The following is a 23,413-nucleotide window of genomic DNA, read 5'->3' on the forward strand; positions in this document are numbered from 1 at the left end:
TAAGGTAATCAGATAGACACCCCTAGAAAGAGATATAGAAGTAAGGTGTTGCCTCTTCTGGGGTTTGTATTTCCTCAGGACCCCCAAAGTTTGAGTTGAAGGGACTAAGTTCTGTGGGGAGGTATCAGCCAGAGGTGGGAACCTCTTTGGGGATACCTGTGCCTTCCCACTGTGAACCGCTGTGCCCTCTGCCTCTGCTGCAGGCCGACCGTGTTGCGTTCCATGTGTAAAACCGTGTCGTGCTTTCCTTCTTTCCCTCAGAATCCTCCACGTCTGTTGTGTGAGAATGACATTTCACTAAGGAGGACAGACAGTTAGCTTCCGTCAGAGAAGAATGTCAGAGCTCTTCATTTTATAGATGATGCCTTTAGCTTGCTTTCTGTGTATTTTATGTTCTTCTACCCTTGGGATGTTTTGACACCAGTGGCATTGTTTTCCATTTTCTCAGTGCCAGAGAAGCTGGGATGTTGTAGAAAATATTTAAAGGATAAAAAATGTTATTTCTTTTCATTTTAGATCTTATCTAAGCTTTCTTTGCCTACCCGTGCCTGGGAACCAGCAATGAAGAAGAGTTTTGCTTTTGACAATGTTGGCTACGAAGGTGGTCTGGATGGCCTGGGCCCTTCTTCTCAGGTGGACACCAGCACAATCAGGATCTTGGGCATGACTTGCCAGTCATGTGTGAAGTCCATTGAGGACAGAATTTCCAGTTTGAAAGGCATCGTGAGCATGAAGGTTTTCCTGGAACAAGGCAGTGCCACTGTGAAATATGTACCATCAGTTGTGAGCCTGCAACAGGTTTGCCATCAAATTGGGGACATGGGCTTCGAGGCCAGCATTGCAGAAGGAAAGGCAGCCTCCTGGCCCTCAAGGTCCTTGCCTGCCCAGGAGGCTGTGGTCAAGCTCCGGGTGGAGGGCATGACCTGTCAGTCCTGTGTTGGCTCCATTGAAGGCAAGGTCGGGAAACTGCAAGGAGTAGTGAGAGTCAAAGTCTCACTCAGCAACCAAGAGGCTGTCATCACTTATCAGCCTTATCTCATTCAGCCTGAAGACCTCAGGGACCATGTAAATGACATGGGATTTGAAGCTGCCATCAAGAACAAAGTGGCTCCCTTAAGCCTGGGACCAATTGATATTGAGCGGTTACAAAGCACTAACCCAAAGAGACCTTTATCTTCTGCTAACCAGAATTTTAATAATTCTGAGACCTTGGGACACCAAGGAAGGAATGTGGTCACCCTCCAACTGAGAATAGATGGAATGCACTGTAAATCTTGCGTCTTGAATATTGAAGAAAATATTGGCCAACTCCTAGGGGTTCAAAGTATTCAAGTGTCCTTGGAGAACAAAACTGCCCAAGTACAGTATGACCCTTCTTGTACCAGCCCAGTGGCTCTGCAGATGGCTATCGAGGCACTTCCACCTGGGAACTTTAAAGTTTCTCTTCCTGATGCAGCCGAAGGGAGTGGGATAGATCACAGGTCTTCCAGTTCTCATTCCCTTGGCTCCTCCCCAAGAAACCAGGTGCAGAGCACATGCAGTACCACTCTGATTGCCATTGCTGGTATGACCTGTGCATCCTGTGTCCATACCATTGAAGGCATGATCTCCCAACTGGAAGGGGTGCAGCAAATATCGGTGTCTTTGGCCGAAGGGACTGGAACAGTTCTTTATAATCCCTCTGTAATTAGCCCAGAAGAACTCAGAGCTGCTATAGAAGACATGGGATTTGAGGCTTCAGTCGTTTCTGGTACGTAGTTGATGTGTGTTTGAGGTATGTCCTGAACTTGTCTCCTTTTCTCTTTGTGTCTGGTAGCTCCTGGATGGTGGCGTAGGTGAGCCCTGCTCCCTGCCTCCCATGTCAGCAGTTGAACAAAATCCTGCAAACTTTCCTTGCATGTTAAATTTGTTAAGATAGAGGAAATACAATCTCCAAGCGTCTAGATTTTGCTTTTCATATAGTTGGGATTTTGTATTAGTCTGTTTTGTGTTGCTTATAGCAGAATGGCTGAATTTGGGTAATTTATAAAGATACTGAATTTATTTCTTATAGTTACTGAGAAGTCTAAGGTTGAGGGCCACATCTAGCGAGAGCCTGCTGCCAGTGCGGACTCTGGTGTCACAGGGTATCACATGGCAGGGCTGCTGAGCATGCTCACATGGTTGCTCAGGTGGCTCTTCTTTTTAGAAAGCCTCGATGCCACTCTTCTGATAACCCATTAATCCATGAGTGGATTAGTCCATTCATGAGGGTAGAACCCTCATGATCCGGTCACCTCTTAAAGCCCTCACCTTTTAACACTGCCAGGTTGAGGATTATGTTTCCAATATATGAAATTTGGGGGACACATTCAAACCATGGCTGACTGGAATGCTAAACTCCTTGGATTTGGGCTTCTTTTCTGGAGAGAATTCTGATTCTGTATCCTGAAATAGAACACTGTGGGACCATCCAGGCCCTTTTCTTACCAAGAGAACTATTATCACCTTCTCAAAATATTTTATTGCTAGACAACAGAACCTTAGTATCATAACCTAGAGGCCATGTTGGTAAAAATGAGAGTTAAGGAAAGGATTTATCAATGATTTTTCTCTCCCCATTTGGTGAATATAAGAGAAGAAGTAAAGGTGAGGGAGCTACCAGGCTTTTTTATTTTTTAATTAAAAATTTAAAAAACCTTTTTTAGAGATACGGTCTTGCCCTTTGTCCAGGATGGAGGATAGTGACATGATCATAGGTCACCGCAGCCTTGAACCGCTGGGCTCAGGCGATCCTTGCACCTCAGCCTCCTGAGTAGCTGGGACTACAGGTGTGCACCACCACACCTGGTTCATTTTTTTATTTTTATGTTTTTGTAGAGACGGGGTGTTGCTATGTTCCCCAGGCTGGTCTTGAACTCCTGGCCTCTAGCAGTCCTCCTGCCTTAGCCTCCCAAAGTGCTGGGATTCCAGGCATAAGCCACTATGCTCAGCCACTATCATGGGTTTTAATCAGAGGAAGCACAAAGTCAGATTATATATTAGAAGACCAGTGTGGTGTCACGGTACAGTGTCCATTGAGGCAGTGAGACCACATAGGAGGACAGGTGAGAAAGAGGTGGGTTTGAAAGACATTCAGGAGGGCAGCTCCACCAAGCTTGGGGTTACCAAGAGGGATATGTGATGGGTAGGGCCATGGGTAACTGGGATGAGCCCCTAGCTGAGATGCTGGAGGACAGTGGAATAGAAGGGCCTTGAATTTTGAGGGAGAGTGTGGGGCCGGAAATGCAGAATTGAGTGTGGGAAGATGACAGAGACCTAGGAAGAGTGACTGTGGGATGGGAAAGAAGCAGAGGGAGGGGGAGGGGTCTCCTAGTCACCCTGGACATAATGCAAGCTGCAGAGGCCAAGGTCTGAGTCGTATCTTCCTGGGTTAACTAGGGCAGGCCGTTGGAGACCTTGGCAGCTGCTTCACGACCCTGGGAAGGTGGGAGCCCAGCCTGGCTGGTGGTAAGGGTGGAGACCACTAGTAGCTTCAATTAGGGATAAAGAGGGTGATAGGTGAGTGGAGATGGTTGAGAGAAATGCTGAAGGTAAGGAGGGAAGGGGCACATGTTGTGAGGGGCAGCTTGTGGGTGGTGTGTTGTAACCAATTAGGCCCCAGACATGGGCCCTGCACGTGCGTGTCTTGTGGACTGGACCAGGACATGGCTGGCTTCCTCGGCCTTTTGGCTGGAGCTCGGTACTATAGGGAGCAGCGGGCCCAGCACTAGAAAGAACTGCCTTCGGTGGCACAGGCAAGCCCTCCAGCAGCTCAGTGCTCAGGGATGGATGGACTTTGGTTTCCCACATCGTTTCTTGTGGTCACTGAGATAAAGTTTGTTCCTTGAAAAGTTCACTCAGCTGTAAGTCTTTCCTGCCTCCCCTCAGTGCCCACAGCACACACCCACTGCTGAAGGGAGTGGGCATTCATGTGAAGTGGCCTGGCCCTGTGTTGTGTTTTGTCTTTTGTACCAAGTTTCAGGAAGGAGTTTCTTTAAAACAAAAATCAATAAGGAAAACACAGTAGAACAGTAAATCCTGTACACAAAAGGTAAGAAATATAGTATAAGGTAAACATCTGCCTGTTTTTGTGTGATGTTTAGAGTCTTTCAACCGTGCAATCAGGTAAAAAGAAGTTAGCGTTAAGTGGTAAAAAGAAATTAGTGTTAAGCTACATATTACAGAATAACTGGATTTGATTAAATAAACCTAGAAAGAAAAGAATAGTGGTTTTTTAATTTGATTGGGCAGGATTATGAGAATTATGTTTAGCCCAAGAGGTATTTAGGGTATCAGACTTAGCAAATAAAAATATAGGACATCTACTTAAATTTTAATTTTTCATAAACAACGAATGATGTTTTAGTATAAGCATGTCCCACTCAATATTCATGACATATGTATAGTAAAAATTATTTGTTGTTTGTCTGAAAATCAAATTTAACTGGATGTCTTGTATTTTACCTGGCAACTTTAATTTAGAATAAACCATTAGTGTGCCAGTTTGTATTTGAAGAGCCGTTCTCGATTGATTAGGAGCTCCTTGAGGACAGCCTTGCAGTCAGCGTGATTTGTTTCTCCTTGGACTCAATAGCACCCCGCATACAGTAGGTATTCCTGAAGGAAATGAAAGTTAAGGTGAAGTTACAGGGTAGCTCAGTGGAGGGATTTAATACAGAGAACTATTTACAAAGATGTTAGAGAGCTGGAAATCCAAATACGCAATGGGAAGAACCCCACAGATTAACAATAGCAGGAAGCCCCCTCCTCCATGGTGGCTGAGGGACAAGGTAGTTACTGGAGCCCAGGGGCTGAGGCTGCTTGGTGGGAGCCGGGACCATGAACCCTCACCAAGAGCCCTGAAACCTCTTGTTCTGAAAAACATATTATTTGTTCTTCTGATTTGAATATTTTCTGACATTTTATCCTAGAAAACTGTTCTACTAACCCTCTTGGAAACCACAGTGCTGGGAATTCCATGGTGCAAACTACAGGTGGTACACCTACATCTGTGCAGGAGGTGGCTCCCCACGCTGGGAGGCTCCCTACAAACCATGTCCCAGACATCTGGGCAAAGTCCCCACAATCAACCAGAGCAGTGGCACCGCAGAAGTGCTTCTTACAGATCAAAGGCATGACCTGTGCGTCCTGTGTGTCCAACATAGAAAGGAATCTGCAGAAGGAAGCTGGTAAGAGATGAATGCCCATCTTGAATTTAGGAATGCTGCATATAGACCTCATATTCTCCCTTCAGAATATCCAGCAACTGTGTTTATCAGTAGCCCTGATAACCAGGTAGCAAGTTTATTATATAGCATAGATGTTTGTCTAATGTCCTTGTATAACTGGCAATCTGTTCTTTAAGAACTATTTAGTTTGAGATAAAATATATCTCTGAGTAAGTTAGCCATTGAAAATCCAGTTGAAAGGTCATGGTACCTTCCTATGAATAGACTTCTCAATTAGATTGTGCTAGTATTATTCCATATTTTGTTCCCTCCCATCCCATCAACCCCTTACTATAAAGTGAATAAATAATCTGCATTTTGTATAGAAGTTCCAATTTCAAATATTCTTTCTTGTTGTTCCTGTAAAATAGAGAGTGTTTGCAGAAACAACAGGACAGAAATGTGTGGAAATGTCAAAGTTTTGTCCTCCAGAGTGCATTTCCAATACTTTTAAACTTGAAAGTACAACAAAATTCTCTCCCATTTGTTTGGAAAATTTCTTAACCATGACTCTACCTTGCCACCAGAATCACTTTCTCTTTTCTTACCCCAGTGATGTGTCTTTTTACTTGAACTCCCTGGCCCTTAGAATCAACCCTGAATTCAGATGACATGTTTTTCCAGCCTCTTGTTCACTATGCATTATAGCTTCCTGCAGCTCTAGAGTGACTGTTAGCAGATAGAGGTGTTAATAGGAGATCATTTGTTATCCATGGTCTGACTGCTCATAAAACTAGCCTATAATCTCCTGTAGCCTATGTTTCTGTTCCTAACTTGAATCCTCGTTTTTATCCCATGTGGCATCCTTTCTGAAGCACTTCATTCCTTTCATTTATTTGAATAAGGCTTTTTTTTCCCATGTTAAACTAACACAATAGTGTTAGCAAGATTGTGGGATTTCTTTTTCATACCTGAAAGTCATTAGAAACTATAAAATAGTAAGGAAAACCACTTTTGAAAATTCTTTATTTTTTCCTTGTATGAAAGTGTCTGGAGGGAAAAAAAAAAAAAGAGATATCCTTTCTGTAACAGCAGTCAGTAACTGCAGACCACACTACTTACTCCACTGGTGTCTTCTAAAGCCTGAGTGAGAATGTGTCCATATGCTGGCAGCATGAGCATCACCTGGGGGCTGGATGGACCTGCAGACCTCAAACCTCCTCCTAGACCGACTAGTCAGAAGCTCTTTTTTAACAGGGTCCTCGGGTGATTCATATGTCCATTAAAGTTTGAGAAGCATTGCTCTTCTAGAATAGTGGCTGTCAAACTTCCCTGTACATTAGGATCACCTGGAGAACTTTTCTTAAAAAAATGATGCCTTGAGAGGCCGAGGTGGGCAGATCACGAGGTCAGGAGTTCAAGACCAGCCTGACCAACATGGTGAAACCCCATCTCTACTAAAAATACAAAAATTAGCCAGGCATGGTGGCACGTGCCTGTAATCCCAACTACTCAGAAGGCTGAGGCAGGAGAATCGCTTGAACCCTGGAGGTAGAGGTTGCAGTGAGCTGAGATTATGCCACTGCACTCTAGCCTGGGCGACAGAGTGAGACTCCATCTCAAAAAAAAAAAAAAAAAAAGAAAAGAAAAGAAAGAAATAAAGATGCCTGCCACCTACCCTGAGAGACTCTGATTAGGTTGGTCTGGGTTGGAGACCAGACATTGTGATTGTTAAAGGCTCTCCAAGCAATCCTCATGTGTAGCCGTGTTTGAAAACTGCTGCTCTAGAGGATTCTGGGAATATATGTTTCTTTGTTCGGTTATGTTGACCGTGTCACCCTGGAGGTCCTGCCCACCCAGAGTGTTACAGCCATGACCTGATGGTTCCAGGTGTTCTCTCCGTGTTGGTTGCCTTGATGGCGGGAAAGGCAGAGGTCAAATATGACCCGGAGGTCATTCAGCCGCTCGAGATAGCTCAGTTGATCCAGGACCTGGGCTTTGAGGCAGCAGTCATGGAGGACTCCGCAGGCTCCGATGGCAACATTGAGCTGACAGTAAGTACAGTGGGTGCTTTTCGGGGTTACAGGCTTCTTCTGACAATTTGCGTTTTGGACAGCATCCGTCTTTGTGATTAGTAAATTTCCCCATCTTGGACATGTCTGGTTTGTTGTTGTTGGGTATTTTGTTTGTTTCACCTTCCTTTGAAGCCGACAACAATGACTTGTTCATTTTGAGAAAGGTCAGTTACGTTAAACAGTCATGGGGAGGATCCCACTGAGAGTATTCGGGGTGTTAGAAGGAAGAGATGATGAGCTGCAGGAGTATAGAAGAAAGATGAATTAAAGACTGTGGACTGCCCTGAGCTGGGTGGTTAGGGGGAGTTGAACATGAACACAGTCCTTCAAGCCTAAAAAGAAGCCAGCATGCCTGCAACTATCTCAAGGCAGAAGAGGGAAGTCCATGTGGTAGCAAGTGCTGTGCTAAGAGAAGAGGACTTGTGATAGGTGCATGGGTGTCTAGAGGGCGAAAGTGCTCCACAACACTCAGTCTGAGGGGAATGTTCCAGGTGGTGGTTGTTGCCAGTGTTTTGGGTGGGGAGGTATTGTTTCCCATCTGTCTACATGCCAACACATTATTGAAAACAGTGGGTGTATCTGATGCGTAGAGCATGCTATGTTTGAAAGCACTTCTGTACTTTTTGTACAGCTCTTTTTGTGTAAGCAGAGGGAGACTTAGAATAACTCACAGAGAATTGAACGATGCTGCTTTACCCAGGTCATCAGAGGGTTTCTACTTCCTTTGTGTGTTTTGTCAGTCATTAGTGGTAACTGGATGTTTGAGGGGAAAGCATTGAGGACACAGAGGCCGGTGAGCTCCTGAGCAGCTGTGTTCTTTGTGGAGCAAACCCTTCACTCTGGTAGGGCCTCTCTGTGTCTGGAGGGCATAGCTGATACTTGCTGCGTCACAGCTTCGGTCAGCCCCACAAGAGGTGCCCAACAAGAGGGGAGGGTCTCTGCTGCAAACCTCGGGATCTGCATGGGGACATCTCTGCCTGCTCAGACTTCTATGTGGAAAATGTAAAGCAAGAGGATTATTGGAAAAGGTGTACATTTCTTTTAAACAATTTTTTTTATTGTAGTGTTCTTTTTTAAAACAAACCATGCTGTATTAACAGTTACATTGTCATCACATATTCAGATTTTATGTGAACTTCTGTATTGAACTAGTCTTCTAGGAAATGCTGACCACTGATCCTCAGAAGAGTGAATTATCTATTTGCTTCATATTTGCCTAATATATATCCCAGGAATAGCACGTCACACTTAAGACTTCCCTTTCCCATGTCAGGACACACAGCATGGTATGGCACAAGCAGTGTAGGCTTTAAAAACTGGATTTGAGTTTTGGCCCTGTTGCTGCAGGGATACTTCCGAACCTGGTCTGAGAAGACTTGCCTCATGCTGCAGATGGCAGTGGCTCGGAGCAGATTCTGGAGCCAGCCCATCTGGGGACGTGCTTCAGCTCTACCCGTCACTGGTTGTGCGACTTTGGACAAGTTCCTAAACCTCTCAGTACTGCGGTTTTGAGACCTACCTCTTAGGTTTGGTGTGAGCAGCACAAGGCCTAGGACAGCACCAGTCACGTTGCAAGTGCACAATAAATGCTACTTATTATTACTGTTGTTATAAAAACAAGTGGAGAGCAGAGAAGTACCATAGAAATATTTGGAGACTTTATTTTTAAAATTCTGTTGGCAGTCACCCGCCAACAGGTAAGCTCCTAAGTTTGCCTGGTGATCCTTGCATTCCCATTTTTACCTTGGGTCTTGGGCCAAGTTGAATGCATTCTGATTACAGATGAGCTCCCCTCTTCCTTCTCCCTAATTCCAGATGGGACCCTTGGCTCTTTGGGTGTTTATTCTGGGATCACTGATGTGAATTTCAGCATGCAGCTCCAATCACGTCGTTCCAGTGCTCGTTACCCCTCAGCGACTTCACATCAGGTGCTAGCTTAGCAACACTTCAGCTGGCTGCTCAAAAGCCTTCAGGCTGTGGACCCAGCCAGCCCTGCAGCCTTCCCTCCTCTCTCTTGGGCATCCTGTGCCCAGATAAGCCTGGCTTTTGATGTTTGCCTGAACACCTCATGCTATCCTGCCTTTTGTCTTTTTCGAGCTTCTTCTGGTAGCATCCTTCCCTTCACCTGTCAACACCCTGTTTGTACCTTGGGACCACCTTTGATTACATCTCCTGCATCAGCCACTTTTCTCCTATTAATAAGAGGTATTAACATCATCACCCTTGGAGCCAGCAGAGCTCTAAAATAGGGAGGATGCTAGCAGCAGCTGCAGACCGCATGCCAGCAAGACTTGGGATTACCGAGAGTATTTCAGGAGTGCACGAGTTTCCCAGAAGTGCACATCCCCATACAGACATGAGTATCCCGGCTTTGCAGTGAGGTAACAGACAGTGGAGAGGGGCTTATAAAAACCCATCCATATCAGAGCCGGGAGTCAAGCCTTGGTCTGTTGCCATCTGCTTCGTGATTGGCTGTCTTCTGTACCTGTTTTGGGGAAGAACCACTGTTTAGTCCCTGAAGCCGCTGGAGGAACGTTGAGAATCTCACACGCGGAGTTTGGAGGTGTAGTCCAGGGTCTCGAGAGCAGTGCTGAGGAGGGAAAGGCTCATGACTGCCTGTTACCCAGACTCCCCAGACTGTCTTTCACAGGCTGCCTTGATCCTGGGTCTGTGGGATTCTTGCCATCCTTTGTTGCAGATCACAGGGATGACCTGCGCGTCCTGTGTCCACAACATAGAGTCCAAACTCACGAGGACAAATGGAATCACGTATGCCTCCGTTGCCCTTGCCACCAGCAAAGCCCTTGTTAAGTTTGACCCGGAAATTATTGGTCCACGGGATATTATCAAAATTATTGAGGTAAGTCATTCATTAAAAAATTGTACTCACCTTTTTAAAAACAGTAAGGTATAATCAGTGAAGAAAAATGAGAAAATATAGCTGAGAAAAAATGAAAATAACCTAAATTCTTCGACTTTTCCCATGGAAATAAGCTCAGTCATTTTAAAATAAACTGAAGGTAAGTAAGTAGTAAATAATCTGAGAGAGGATATCAGTGAATGGGTAAGAGAAAGATGAGGAAAAGACATTATTATTATTGTTTTAATTTTAGATATTGCCTAAGAAACATCAATATTGTCAAGATACTCTGTACATAGGGTTAAAGTGCCTAATTGTAATTTTTAAATGTGATCTATGCCCAAACCAAGTATCTGTAGAGCAAAGGAATGTTGGCCTTGGGAAAAATGATAGCACATTTTGCCACTATGCCAGGCCAGTCGGCCAGTTGGCCAGTCCGCCAGTCTTGTCGTGGAGAGCTTGGCCGCTTCTGCTTTGGAAAATCAGTGAGAATTTTCATGCATGCCCTGCCTCTTACTCCTTTCCCAGTTTGTCCATAGACATGCCATTTCCTTTTTACAGTTTATACAATACTAGACTATAGGAGAATGAGCATCAGTGGTGATCTGAATGGGTTAAGGCCGTCAAAATTGAACAAGACTAACTTGTAACAGCTAGTAAGGATAAATTTAGTGGGAACTACATGTTATAAAGTTGCCTATGAAATGAAACCTATTATAGCAGGATTAATGTAGTATCCTGAATTTTCTCTTCTGTGTGTGTGTGTGTGTGTGTTTACAGAGAGATGCTGTCTGTTATATGGCCTGGGAGAGGTTTTTTTTTTTTTTGAGGCAGTCTCCCTCTGTTGTCCAGGCTGGAGTGCAGTAGCATGATTTCGGCTCACTGTAGCCTCTGCCTCCCAGGTTCAAGCAATTCTCCTACCTCAGCCTCCCAAGTAGCTGGGATTACAGGTTCGCACCACCACGCCCAGCTGATTTTTGGATTTTCAGTAGAGACGGGGTTTCGCCATGTTTGTCAGGCTGGTCTCAAACTCCTGACCTCAGGTGATCCACCTGCTGTGGCCTCCCAAAATGCTGGGATTACAGGTATGAGCCACCGTGCCTGGCCAACCCTTTCTGATTTCTGATATCTTGCTTGCTTCTACCCTACCCAACCTGCTAAGTGTAGTGCGGCATCCATGCTGACCTTATTTGGGGAATATTGCTAATGTCTGTTCTCCATTCTTGCATTTCCGGGCCATTTTTTCCTAATATAATTAGGCTGGTATTAGTTGTAAAAGGATTTGTTTTTAGACAGTCTCAGCTGCTCTTCCTCCCACCCCAACTTTTAATTTTTGTGTAAAAGTCGCAGCACCAGAGTCCTGGGGCCCTTCTCTTAATTGTGCTACCAGACAAGAGCATTCCTGGCAGTTTTTCCTGTGTATTGTTCATAAAGAGTATCAGAGATATAGTGGTCAGATGAACGTGGTAACAAAGCACTCGAGTTAAACTGTGAGCACAGCACAAGACTACAGTGTAGACTCTGTTGGGGCACAGCGGAAGCTGTGCTTCCAGTTGCTGAAGGAGCCGAGTTCTGCCACAGTGGCAAGACGCCTGGGCTGGAAGCTGGAGGCTGGAGCTCTGGGTCCAGCTCTTCTGAGAAGGCTGGGGTTTTGGGCAAGGTATTTATCCTCTCCAACTTTCTGTTTCCTCCTACATGGAATGAAGGTTTCTGGCCATTAGATATTTAGGATTCCTTCACTCAAAAATGCTGAGTATAAATTGTAAGTCAGCACTGCTCAGCTTTGGGGTCTGGGGAAGCTGTCTTCCCAGAAGTGCTAAACTTCTGCACAGGGTTTGTAGGGCTATTGGGTAAAGAAGTTGTGAGCAGAAAGCCCACAAAGTCTTCTGAGGCACTTTTAGATTCACTTTCTAATTTCCAAAGCTGAAAAGTGCTTTCTACCAATGCATGTTTTAACCAAGTACCTTCCTCCTTTTCCCCCACCCCTCTCTTTTTAATGACAAGGAAATTGGCTTTCATGCTTCCCTGGCCCAGAGAAACCCCAACGCTCATCACTTGGACCACAAGATGGAAATAAAGCAGTAGGTAGAACACAAAATATAAACTCTAGCTCTCATCTAAGTGCCTTCTTCTACCTCGGCCCAACTCTGCCCGCTGGTCCTGTCTTCCCATGGTGCCTTCCTCCTGGATTAGCTGCCTTTACCCTTGTAATATGAACCCTCTAAAACAGTGCTGTCCGAAAGAAGTTCTGGAATGATGGCTGTGTTCTATGTCTGCACTGCCCAGTGTAATAGCCGCTAGTCACATGTAGCTGGTGAGCACTTCAAATGCAGCTAGTGTGACTATGGAAATTAATTTTTAATTTTTAAGGAATTTAAATATAGCTACCTTTGGCTAACAGATTGGACAGCACTTAAGTTGGGAGGGAGGGAGAGAGTATAGATTTTTTTCCTTTGATATTGTTTTCAGACTTTATTTGCATGGGTTCTAGAACTAGAATTTGAGGACAGGCATAATGGCTGAGTGGAAAGAAAATGGCCCAGGAGCGGGAGACCTGAGATCATTCATTGTTTCAGATGGCCACTTACTCATTCAGCACCATAAAGGCTGCTGTTGTGTTCAGGGCAGTGTGCTAGGTGCGGGGATAAATATCTTCCCTGTCTTGGAGGGGCCCATAGTCTGGCTGAGAAAGAGTGAGTGAGCAATGAAATCCATGGCTCTGGCAGATTCTGGAAGGTCTAGGAAAACTCCAAGCAGGGGACATAAGATCTGAGTCTCAAAGAATGAGTGGAAGTTTGCTTGACTGAAGGAATTGGTCGGGGATACCCTTGGGTACGGCTGTGGCTTGGTTCAGTAGGCATGCCCAGGGCACAGGAGGAACTGACAGGAGAGGCATCTGGACAGCCAGTTAGTGGTCTGGTTCTTGAGTAGCAGTCCAACAGCCTAAGACTTCAGCCTCACAGGCTGGTGGTTTTCATGTCATGTTTTAGGTGCATTTGAGGTTCCACAACCACTCAGTTGGAATTTCATGGATGCTGCAGCTAACATGAGACCACAGCTGTTGGCCATGACCGCCGATTCCAAACTATGGTGTTCATTGAGACAGCCAGTGGTCACTGTTCTCATGGACTCTATTTTAAATAATTGTTTAAAAATTGGATGTATAAGTTTATATTAATAAAATACTGCTTTTATCTGGTTTTTCTTTGGGGGTCTGTATAAGATTGCATTTTGAAAAGAGAGCCAAGGCAACCATAGGCCGAGGATGGTAGTCCTCTTTGGGGCTAGATTCTCAGCTTTGGGGCCTCAGTTGCCTCACCCATAAATTGAAGGTAACCATAGTATGTGAGGGCAGGGGCTGGGCCTCAACATCTCTGGAACCTCCTTGTAGTGATGTTTAGACCTCTAGATGCTCCCTCAGATGGCCAGTGTCAGAAAGAGAGGGTCTTACTTTCATTTTAACCCTTGGTCTGTTCCAGACATGTGACAAAGGCAGGTCTTAAACTGAGTCCTCAGGAGGGGAGTGGCTTGTAACCCAGGTGGCAAGCAGTGTCTGATATATCTGTGTTGCTGCATTTGCTTTCCAGGTGGAAGAAGTCTTTCCTGTGCAGCCTGGTGTTTGGCATCCCTGTCATGGCCTTAATGATCTATATGCTGATACCCAGCAACAAGCCCCACCAGTCTATGGTCCTGGACCACAACATCATTCCAGGACTGTCCATTCTAAATCTCATCTTCTTTATCTTGTGTACCTTTGTCCAGGTATGTATTAGAAAGGTGGGCAGACCTCTCCCCTCCATGCTGTGTGTGGCCCTCAGATGTTCTGCCCGCTAAGCGTAAACATAGCCCTTTAACTTGGTTTAAATGGCACTTTATTGCAGCTTTCCTGCCCCACCCAGGCAGTTGCTGCTTTTTTTCTCTCTTATGACTAGTAGGTGGGGCTTGGGGACCCTCCATTGTGGGGGACTACTAAGGGCCTGGTTTCACTGTCAGTTTCAGTTGATTTCAAGTGATCAGAACTGTCCCTGGAATAGCAACCTCCTTGCTGCAAGGTGTGGTGAACTCTGTCTCCAATTTGCATATTGTTTAGGTTAATTTACATTCGTTGTTGGAAGCAACAACTGGATCACTCTTGAGCCCATGCTGCTCTTGAGTGTTCTATCTTAAAAGGTGGAGATATGGTCCTTAATCTTTGAGGAAATTATAATTTAAGAGAAAGACATGAAACGTCTGCTTTGGTGGTGATATTAAGGAACTAGCTGTGCGTCTGGTGGGAAGTGTGCCTCTATGCATATATTTTGGAATACAAAACTAAATCCCTGTCCTAATATTGGAATGTTCAGGGGCTATTTGGGGGCAAGCATTGGTAGGCTGGATTTTTTTTTTTTTTCCAGACAGGATCTCACCCTGTCACCCAGGCAGGAGTTCAGTGGTATGATCATTGCTCACTGTAGTCTTGAACTTCTGGGCTCAAGCGATCCTCCCGCCTCAGCCTCCTGAGTAGCTAGGACCGCAGGCGCCTGCCACCATGCCTGGCTAGACAGGATCTTGCTATGTGCCCAGGTTGGTCTCAAACTGCTGGCCTCCAGCAGTCCTCCAACCTCAGTCTCCCAAAGCACTGAGATGACGGGTATGAGCCACTGCCCCCCACCTGAATTTGTGGTTTTCTGTATTTTGTTTGATTATAAGTGTAATGTACACTATTATTAACAATTCAAACCATACTGAAGTATAAGAAGAAAAGGGGAAGATGCCCTTTCGCTAATCACATTCTGCCTCCCGCCCAATCTCATTCCCCAGTGTTGCTATGGTAATATTAATAGTTGGGCCTTTGGGCATGAATCTCTCCAAATCTTTATATTGAGAAAATGCACACTTGTGTGTATGTGTATGTTCATGTGATACAGATACAGACTTTTTTAACTGAAATGGGATCATATGAGATAGACTGATGTGCAACTGGCTTTTTCACTTAACCATGTATTAGACATCTTTTATGCCAGTGGCTTATAGATAGAGCCCATTCTCTTTAGGGAATGGAATGCCTTGTACTGTCTACAGTATAAATGAGTCGTGATTTTTGCCCCCCAATGTTTCACCATTCTCTTATTAGCAGACATTTGTGTTGTATGCGCTGGGCTTTCAAGGTCTCACATGCTCTTGGTCATCCATTCCTGTGGACAGTAGTCCTCTGAATGGGAAAGTGTATTTCATAAACGCGCATCATAGAGGAAGAAGTAATGTCAAGACTGTGCACAAAGCTAGAGGCTTTGCCATCCCGAGGGCCCTCGGCCCTGTGTCGCTTCTTGAACTCTCCTCCCTATGTGCTGGCAGCCTTCACTGTCCTTGTCTTTCAGGTCCTCGGCGGGTGGTACTTCTATGTTCAGGCCTACAAATCTCTGAGACACAGGTCAGCCAACATGGACGTGCTCATCGTCCTGGCCACGAGCATTGCTTACGTCTATTCTCTGGTCATCCTGGTGGTTGCTGTGGCCGAGAAGGCGGAGAGGAGCCCTGTGACATTCTTCGACACGCCCCCGATGCTCTTCGTGTTCATTGCCTTGGGGCGGTGGCTGGAACACTTGGCAAAGGTAACAGCAGCTTCAGGTTCAGAAAAGAGCTGCCCCTTCAGTAAACAAATCTCACTTCCTCTGAACACCATGTTTAGAATTACTAATTATACACAGCATAGAGACATACTTTAAAGAAATAAGAAACCTCCATATAATTAAGGTGCTCTAGTCACTAATCTCCAAATTGGTCACTACTTCTGAAATCCCAGCTAATCTGGTTAATTATTAAAACCATCGTTCAGGTGTGTTGTGTAAACTAAAGAACCCTGACCTTCAGGTCAGAGCCTACATTGTCTCTTAGTGCAAAACTGAGTATATAGTTGGTCTGGAAATCCCTACATCCTCCTCAAGGTCATGCCATTTTTAACACCCTCCATTGTCCCCAACACTGAAATGTATCTTATAAGAGAATGGAACTCAGGCCCTAAAAGAAATTAGATTGAACCGCAAAAAAAATGGTCAGTGGGAAGACTGTTTGTTTCCAGGCTGAAATGTAATTCCCAGACCTTGGTGGCACAGGCACTGTGCATCAGTGTGGAAGTGACACACGTGGCCATGTGTGGTGGATAGCAAGTAACGCCCACCTGCAGAACCTTTTATCATGCCATGCGACTGTTTCTCTCACACCAGCTGTCTCTAACACCACGCTTGTGACTCTCAGGCTGGGTTTGGACAGGTCTGCTTTCAATAGCTCTCATTTCACATTCTGGTTATTTCCTAGAGCAAAACCTCAGAAGCCCTGGCTAAACTCATGTCTCTCCAAGCCACAGAAGCCACTGTTGTGACCCTTGGTGAGGACAATTTAATCATCAGGTGGGTTATGATTATTAAACGTCTTTGGGGTTGGTATCTATCAACCTGTGTGAGCTGCATCAGATGCCCATGTTGTATTGACATTGCAGTAGACCTTGTCAGTGTGGGCAGAGACACAGTAAGATCCCCCCTCTCAATCCAGTTACAAAAGCAAGGCATTGAACTATAAAGCAAGATTTGTAGGTGGTGTGTGTGTGTCAAATGGCACATGGGAGGTGTAGATGATTAGTATTCCAGGAATTAAGAAGAGGAAGGCTAGTGGTGGTCCAGGGAAACTTCACAGAGAACATAGAATGTGAACTAGGCCTTCCTAGTAAGATACAGATTCGGACAGGCAGAGAGATAAGGACTTCAACTTGCTAAAGAATAAAAATTGAAGGAGAAATTTATCTTCCTCATAAGGTTGCCTGATATTAAAAATAATAATAATTATTATTATTCCTGGAAACTCTTGTTGCATTTATTGTTTGCTAGACACTATTCTAATCGCTTTGTATTTAATCTAACCAAAGATGGAAACTTTCTGAGGAAGGTACTATTAATACTCTTAATTTATAGATGAAGAAACTGAGGTTCAGAGAGGCTAAGCAACTGGCCCAAGGTCGCACAGGTATTCATTAGTGGAATTGAGATGTAACCCAGGCTGGTGGATCCAGAGTCCATTTTCTTAACCTTTATACACACTAACTCTTAATGCATATTTAATAATATGGAAATTTTTGCTAATTAAGGCTTCTTGGGGTTAGCTTCTTTTTTATATTCTAGGCAATGATTATTTCAGCCCTCCTTCATATTCCTAAAATCTCTCCCTGGTCCCACCACATTTTCTATTAGCCTGTGGTCTCACTTTGGACTGCTGGAAGGAGAAGCGTTCAGGTGGAAACCCTCCAGTTCCCTGTCCCTCAGCCTACACAGCTAGCCTCCTCCGTGGCACCTCCCACTCCTGCCCCGTTGGTGGGAGAGGTGTCTCCTCCTATGCCTCTACCAGGCAATCTTTCTCTGTTGGTTTTCTCAGTGGTTTTTGGTGTCTCTGATTCTTATCCTCCGATGTCATGCAGACTCTAACCACTCCTCTTGTCAGAGGCATTTTGCCTTGCCCCTCCCCTGCATGCCCTTGTCCATGTATCACACTGTTGCTGGAGCCCGCCTGCCCTAGCTGTGTCCTGGAGCCCTGGGCGTGAAGGCTGAGACAGACCCCTTGCTTCCCCATGGGGTCTACAGGGCTGTTGGAGCTGGCCCTGGGCGCGCCCTAGGTGAGTAGAGGAACTGACTGGGGCCACACGGATGCGTGAGTGTTCGTGAGGCACAGGCTGGCTGCCGCGTGGTGGCACTGGTTTTGTTCTGGATGCTGGCTTTTAAATGATCATCGCAGTTGTAGGAATGGCAACTGAAATTTGAGTCCTTCTGGTGTTCCAGGCTCACTCCCCAGCACTTGCCACAGACCGTCTAGTTCCACTCTATAGCTGTTCCATGAGGCAGCACTGTCATCATCGCGGCTTTCCTCAGGAAGAGCCAAGTGCAGTGAGGTGGAGTAATATCCCCAGAGTCCGTGGCAGGCAGGCAACAGAGCTGGGATTGGACCCCTGGAGGCACCGAGCCCTCCTCAGCCACTGTGCTGTGCTGCCCCCAGACAGGACCCTGTGTGACAGCACCTGGCATGCTGGGCTCTGTTGTGCCATGGGTCTGCAGCAGTCACATGCCTGGGCTTCTTTTTTTTCTCTTATAAATTAATTGCATGGAAGTTTCTAAGAAGTGAAAACGTTTAGACGGGGAGCCAGGCCGCTGGCAGCTGGGTTGGTTTTGACTCACGTTTCCTCCGACTCGCCTTGCTAGGGTCTTCGGTACAGTTTGAGGTGCCTCTGATGGCACTGACTGCAGTTGCTTGGAACTATTTCAGGGATCTGAACAGGAGGAGAAGGCATCTGTCGGCCGAAGTGCCCACGGAGTGCGTGCAGCACCTGTCATAACTCAGTTCTTTTCCAAGAATGCCGATTCATGTTTTTGGCTGGGGACACAACGGCCTGACTACTACCACGCAACATGATAGGACATTATTAAGCTGGGGCCAGAAGACCAGAGTTCGTTCTGCCTTTGGCTCACAGTTTGGGTGTGATCATTCCTACATGCCTCCTGACAGCACACCCCGGGCCCACCCCTCTGTCCCAGGCCAAGGCTGCACCTACTGCTGCCTGGATTGCCACAATCTAGGCCTTTCCTGAGTTCAACCATTCTGTGCTTTGAGGTGCACTGGGCACTGGTCTCCCAGTGACTCTGCCTCCCACAGGGCCCTCCCGCATCTGGGCCTCTGCCTGTGCCTTTGGTCCATGGCACCATCTGAAGGCCCCCAGAGTTTCTCGCATAAGTCCTTCTTTCATTGAGGCTTGGGCCTCTTCCTCTGACTATCCCTTTGCTGGGGACACTTGTGCTTTCTCTTTACTCCAAGTCTTGGGTGCTGGCAGCATTTCCAGGTGCTATCCGTCTGGCACACTGTAGTTTCCCTTGCTGCTGCTGCTGCTGCTTAGTCTCCATGGGCTTTCTTCTCTCTTTATCCCTTGTGAATGGTCCTTGGGGTTCTGGTGGTGGTGCCTCTGTCTTTGTGTGTTACACACCGTCACTGGGACGTCTGACTCTCCCGTGTCTTTGGTTAACAGCTGTGGAAAGCTCATTCTTAAACCTACATCTAGATCCCAGAGACTACCTGCCAGTGGGAATGTTTTTCTTGAGTGGCTGGTAAAGGCTCAGACTCGGCCTGTCTGTATTCTTCTTCACCTTCTCCCACTTTTTCCCCCAAAATATTCCCCTTCCTTGGTGCCTGTCTGTCTCAGGGAAAGGCACCCTCATGCCAGCTCCCAGTGTGTCCTCTGCAATGCCTCCCTGCCCTCATTCATACATCTGCACTCCATCCTCATGGTTCTAGCACCTCCGTCTCTAGGGGCATCATCCACTGGCATCATGCTGGTCCAGGCCACCGTGGCCTTGCCCCTAAAGCACCACAGCTGTCTCCTTATACTGCTTGCAGTCAGGTATCCATCCAGTATTTTTCCACATTCAAACCAGTGATCTTTCTGAAAGCACAAATTGATCATATGACTCTGTATTGGAAAATCCTTCAACAGCTGCCTGCTGTCCTTAGGATCAACACTACCTTCCTAACATGGCAGTGAGGCCCAGCGTCTGCCTGCATGCCTGTTGAGCCAAGCCTGTCTTGCCATCCCCTGCGTTGTGCTCCAGGTGCCCTGCACCACTGGCAGGTCCCAGGAAGGGGCTGCTTCTTTCTGCAGACCTCTGCACACATCCTTCCTTCCCCCTGAACTCCCTTCTTCCTCATCCTTTGCTTGGCTCCTTGCCTTCAGGGCTCAGCATGGAAATTGCGTCCTCCAGAAGCCTTTCCTGATTCCCCAGGCCTGACTCAGCGGTGGCTCCTCAGTGCTCTCAGAGCACTCTGTGCCTCAGCCGCCCTGGGATGTAAACATGGCAGGCGCTGAGATACTCGCTAGTGGAATGTAGCTGCTGTCAGATGTTAAAGAAGCATATTGCACACATGGGTGTGCTTGATATTAAAAGGCTTGCACATCCCCATCCCCAATCTCCCACGTTGACATTTTGTTTTTTGTTTTTAATAATTGATGGGGAAACAAATTACATATCATATGTAGACCAGTGACCATAATGCTGTAAGGTTTTTCTTTGTTTTCTTAACTTGTGTTTAATGAGGAAGGGGAGTAGAAGAGAGGAGACAAGTGAAGTAAACAGATTGCTGTCAGAAACTCAAAGATAAAGAAGTGCTGTGAAACAAACCACTGTCTTTTAATTAAGAGGGCTCCTATCACTCAGCACTTGGAGAGGAATAGTAGATTCTGAAGAATAAATGCTATTGAGATTCACCAGAAGGAGCCACATTAACTCCCATAAAGGACTATTCCTCTTAAGCTGCTTAAGTTAGAAAGATATGGTTAATTTAGATCAAAGGAGAAATTCAAAGTTAGATTTAACAGAGATTAGCATTACTAAAGATTTCTTAGAATGTACACCCAATTGTACATTCGTGCCAATTTAAGTCTCCTTACAGAAGTGGACATTTTAAAACTTAGTGATTAGGTTCTGCTGGAGGAGGGTCTGACCTTTAGTTCTTAGGGTCTTTCATTTCTAAATTGAATGCAGGGAGCTCCTCCTCCTGACTTGGGCTTCTCAGGCCATGTGGAGACCTCTGTGGGATGATAAATCCTCCAGTTTGTACAGAGGAGGCCTCAAGGGCATTGTTGAGCCTGGACTTCTCCATCGCTGGAGGACTTTAAAAATAAGCATAGAATATTCTTGGATTGTCGAGATCCCTCCCTTCTCCTGGCTCACTCAGCCACCAAACAGATTAACACAGGTATACTCCCAGCACTAAAGACTTCAGTCTTTGAAAGTCTCCTTTTCAGTGCTCCATTTATTTTGATTGCCATGATTGAACTTACTGTGTGTGTCTTAATTGTCCATCTGTGTGTCTGCTTTTAGTTATGAGGCTATAAACCTCCTGAGAGGAAGGCGCTACTGTGTCCTGTTTGTAACCTCAGGCTACCCTGGTGCCTGGTACACAAGAGGCCAATCAATATGAAAATGTCAATTAAGAGATAATAAAAATCACCAGCATTCACTGGGCACTTACTGTGTACAGGTGCCATACTAAACATCTTAGATAATCCTGGGAAGTAGCCAGACAAGCCTTGAATCCTCATAGCACAGAGACTGTTCCTGAACAGTTTTTACAAAGGAAAATATTGATGCAAATATTTAACATACCTACCTGCATATGGTAGTTACTAAGTTTTATATATTTGCACATAGCAACATTTTAATAAGTGGGCATGTATGTTCAATTTTGTGCCTTTCTAAGACATCTTCAAGTTTTGCTCAAATGGGGGTAATAAGACTCACCTTGTATGTTTCTGGGAAGATTCAGTGAGATAAAACATGTAAAAATCTAACGCAGTTCCTAGCACTCAGTAAATGTCTATTTCTCCTTCTCAAATAAATGAGGTGGCTTTTGTCCCTGTGGTAGTTTAAATGTAGTCTTCATAGAATGAAAGGAAAGTGTAAAATAACCCCAGGGCCCTGCTTGCTTTCCATGTACACTCTTCTGGCTTGTTCACCATTTGCTCATGAGCCAGTGTTACCTCTACAATTAATTCTGTTGGCCCCATGCCATGCTTTTAGTGAGCTGCTGCTGAAGCTGGCCCTGGGTCATGGGTGCCCTCCCTCTGGCTTTGTCTCTGTTCCTGCCATCTTCTCCTCTCTCGCCCACAGAATCTCTGTTTCTGCAGGACGTGTCCCACCAGCGCACAGTGTGTATAAGACACAATCCCCACTTTAATCCACCCTCCCTTCTAGTGCTCTGTTTTTCTGTTCCTTCACAACAAGCCTTCTTTAAAAATGGGACTTTTGCTGTTGTCTTTGCCTTCTCACCCCATGCTCTCTCAGTCCATTCTAGTTGAGCCTCTGCCTTTACCAGTTTCTGAACTTGGTTTGGCCACAGCCGTCAAATAATTTCTGTATACTCTAATCCAGCATTGCTTGTGTTTAGTCCTCATTTCAGTCTCTCACAAGTATTTTCCCCTTGTCTGTTTGATTTTTTTTTCTTTTTCCAATGTGTAACTCACATTCACTGCAGCACACAAACCCCATGTGTAGAGTGTGATGAATTTTATGTATATTTGCCCCTGTGGAACTACTTGTGCAGCATTTGGTGTGGTTGGATGGGTGCTCCCTCCTCCTCCTTCTCCTCCTCATTCCCACTCTCATTTTCCTCCTGTGTCACTGACTGGTCCTTCAGCTTCTGCTCAGCCTTCGGATAGTGGAGTGTCTCAGGGATGAATTCTAGGACCCCTTCTCTGTTTCTCCGTTCCCTCCTAGGGACTCTCATGTGATTTCATGGCTTTAAATGCCATCTACATGTGACAGCTCTCAGGTTCGTTCTCTACCTCTGACCTCTTCTTTCCACCTTCCCAGAGAAGGCCTTCCAGTCTCCTCCTCCCTCTGCCACTCTAAGAAGCCCTCCAGTCACATTATCCTGGTTTATTTTCATCACAGCACTTATTAATATTTAATACCTGATTCTATCTTGCTTGTTGTCCATTTCCACCACAGAACTTGTCTTCATGAGATAGTAGGGCCTTTGCTGTGCCATTCACAGCTGTATCACCAGTGCCTAGAACAATGCCTGGCATTCAGCAGCTGCACGATAAATATCTGTAAATGAACAGATCAAATGAATACTCTTGCTCCATATAAGCAAGCATAGTGTAACCAGTGTGACAGCTGGCCTAGAACCTGACCCGGTGACCGAATGAGTGGCCATGTGAGTGATGAGTGGTGTCTGTTGCAGGGAGGAGCAAGTCCCCATGGAGCTGGTGCAGCGGGGCGATATCGTCAAGGTGGTCCCTGGGGGAAAGTTCCCAGTGGACGGGAAAGTCCTGGAAGGCAATACCATGGCTGATGAGTCCCTCATCACAGGTGAGGTGTCTTGTTTCACGTTCCCTCAGGCAGATATCATAGCAGCTGTCAGGTCACATGAGTGCTGGATGGGGCTGAGCAAATGATGGTTGTCTCTTTCCTACTTCTAGGAGAAGCCATGCCAGTCACTAAGAAACCTGGAAGCACTGTAATTGCGGGGTCTATAAATGCACATGGCTCTGTGCTCATTAAAGCCACCCACGTGGGCAATGACACCACTTTGGCTCAGATTGTGAAACTGGTGGAAGAGGCTCAGATGTCAAAGGTAATGAAGACATTTTTAAAACTAACTTCATCTTTCTCGTTTTAGAAATTATGTCAAGAGTTCTGGGAAATCAGACAGTTTTATTGAGTAGAGATTGATTAGTAAATGTGGTTAAATGAGGGAGATTATCCCAGTCCTTATCA

The 23,413-nt window shown here is 45.7% G+C and overlaps 1 protein-coding gene across 1 annotated transcript in view; it reads left to right on the forward strand.

The window, feature by feature from the left end:
* Positions 1-23,413, forward strand: part of ATP7B (ATPase copper transporting beta) — a 77,128-nt gene that overhangs the window by 36,571 nt on the left and 17,144 nt on the right. Inside the window, exons 3-12 of the mRNA XM_010352920.2 lie at positions 517-1,750; positions 4,953-5,210; positions 7,080-7,243; positions 9,963-10,124; positions 12,129-12,205; positions 13,712-13,886; positions 15,482-15,715; positions 16,419-16,510; positions 22,878-23,005; positions 23,116-23,270. Of these exons, the coding sequence (XP_010351222.1) occupies positions 517-1,750; positions 4,953-5,210; positions 7,080-7,243; positions 9,963-10,124; positions 12,129-12,205; positions 13,712-13,886; positions 15,482-15,715; positions 16,419-16,510; positions 22,878-23,005; positions 23,116-23,270 (2,679 nt within the window). The remainder of the gene's footprint in view (positions 1-516; positions 1,751-4,952; positions 5,211-7,079; positions 7,244-9,962; positions 10,125-12,128; positions 12,206-13,711; positions 13,887-15,481; positions 15,716-16,418; positions 16,511-22,877; positions 23,006-23,115; positions 23,271-23,413) is intronic.

Source organism: Rhinopithecus roxellana, chromosome 18 (assembly GCF_007565055.1).
Source record: "Rhinopithecus roxellana isolate Shanxi Qingling chromosome 18, ASM756505v1, whole genome shotgun sequence".
In the NCBI taxonomy this organism is placed as follows: Eukaryota; Metazoa; Chordata; class Mammalia; order Primates; family Cercopithecidae; genus Rhinopithecus; species Rhinopithecus roxellana.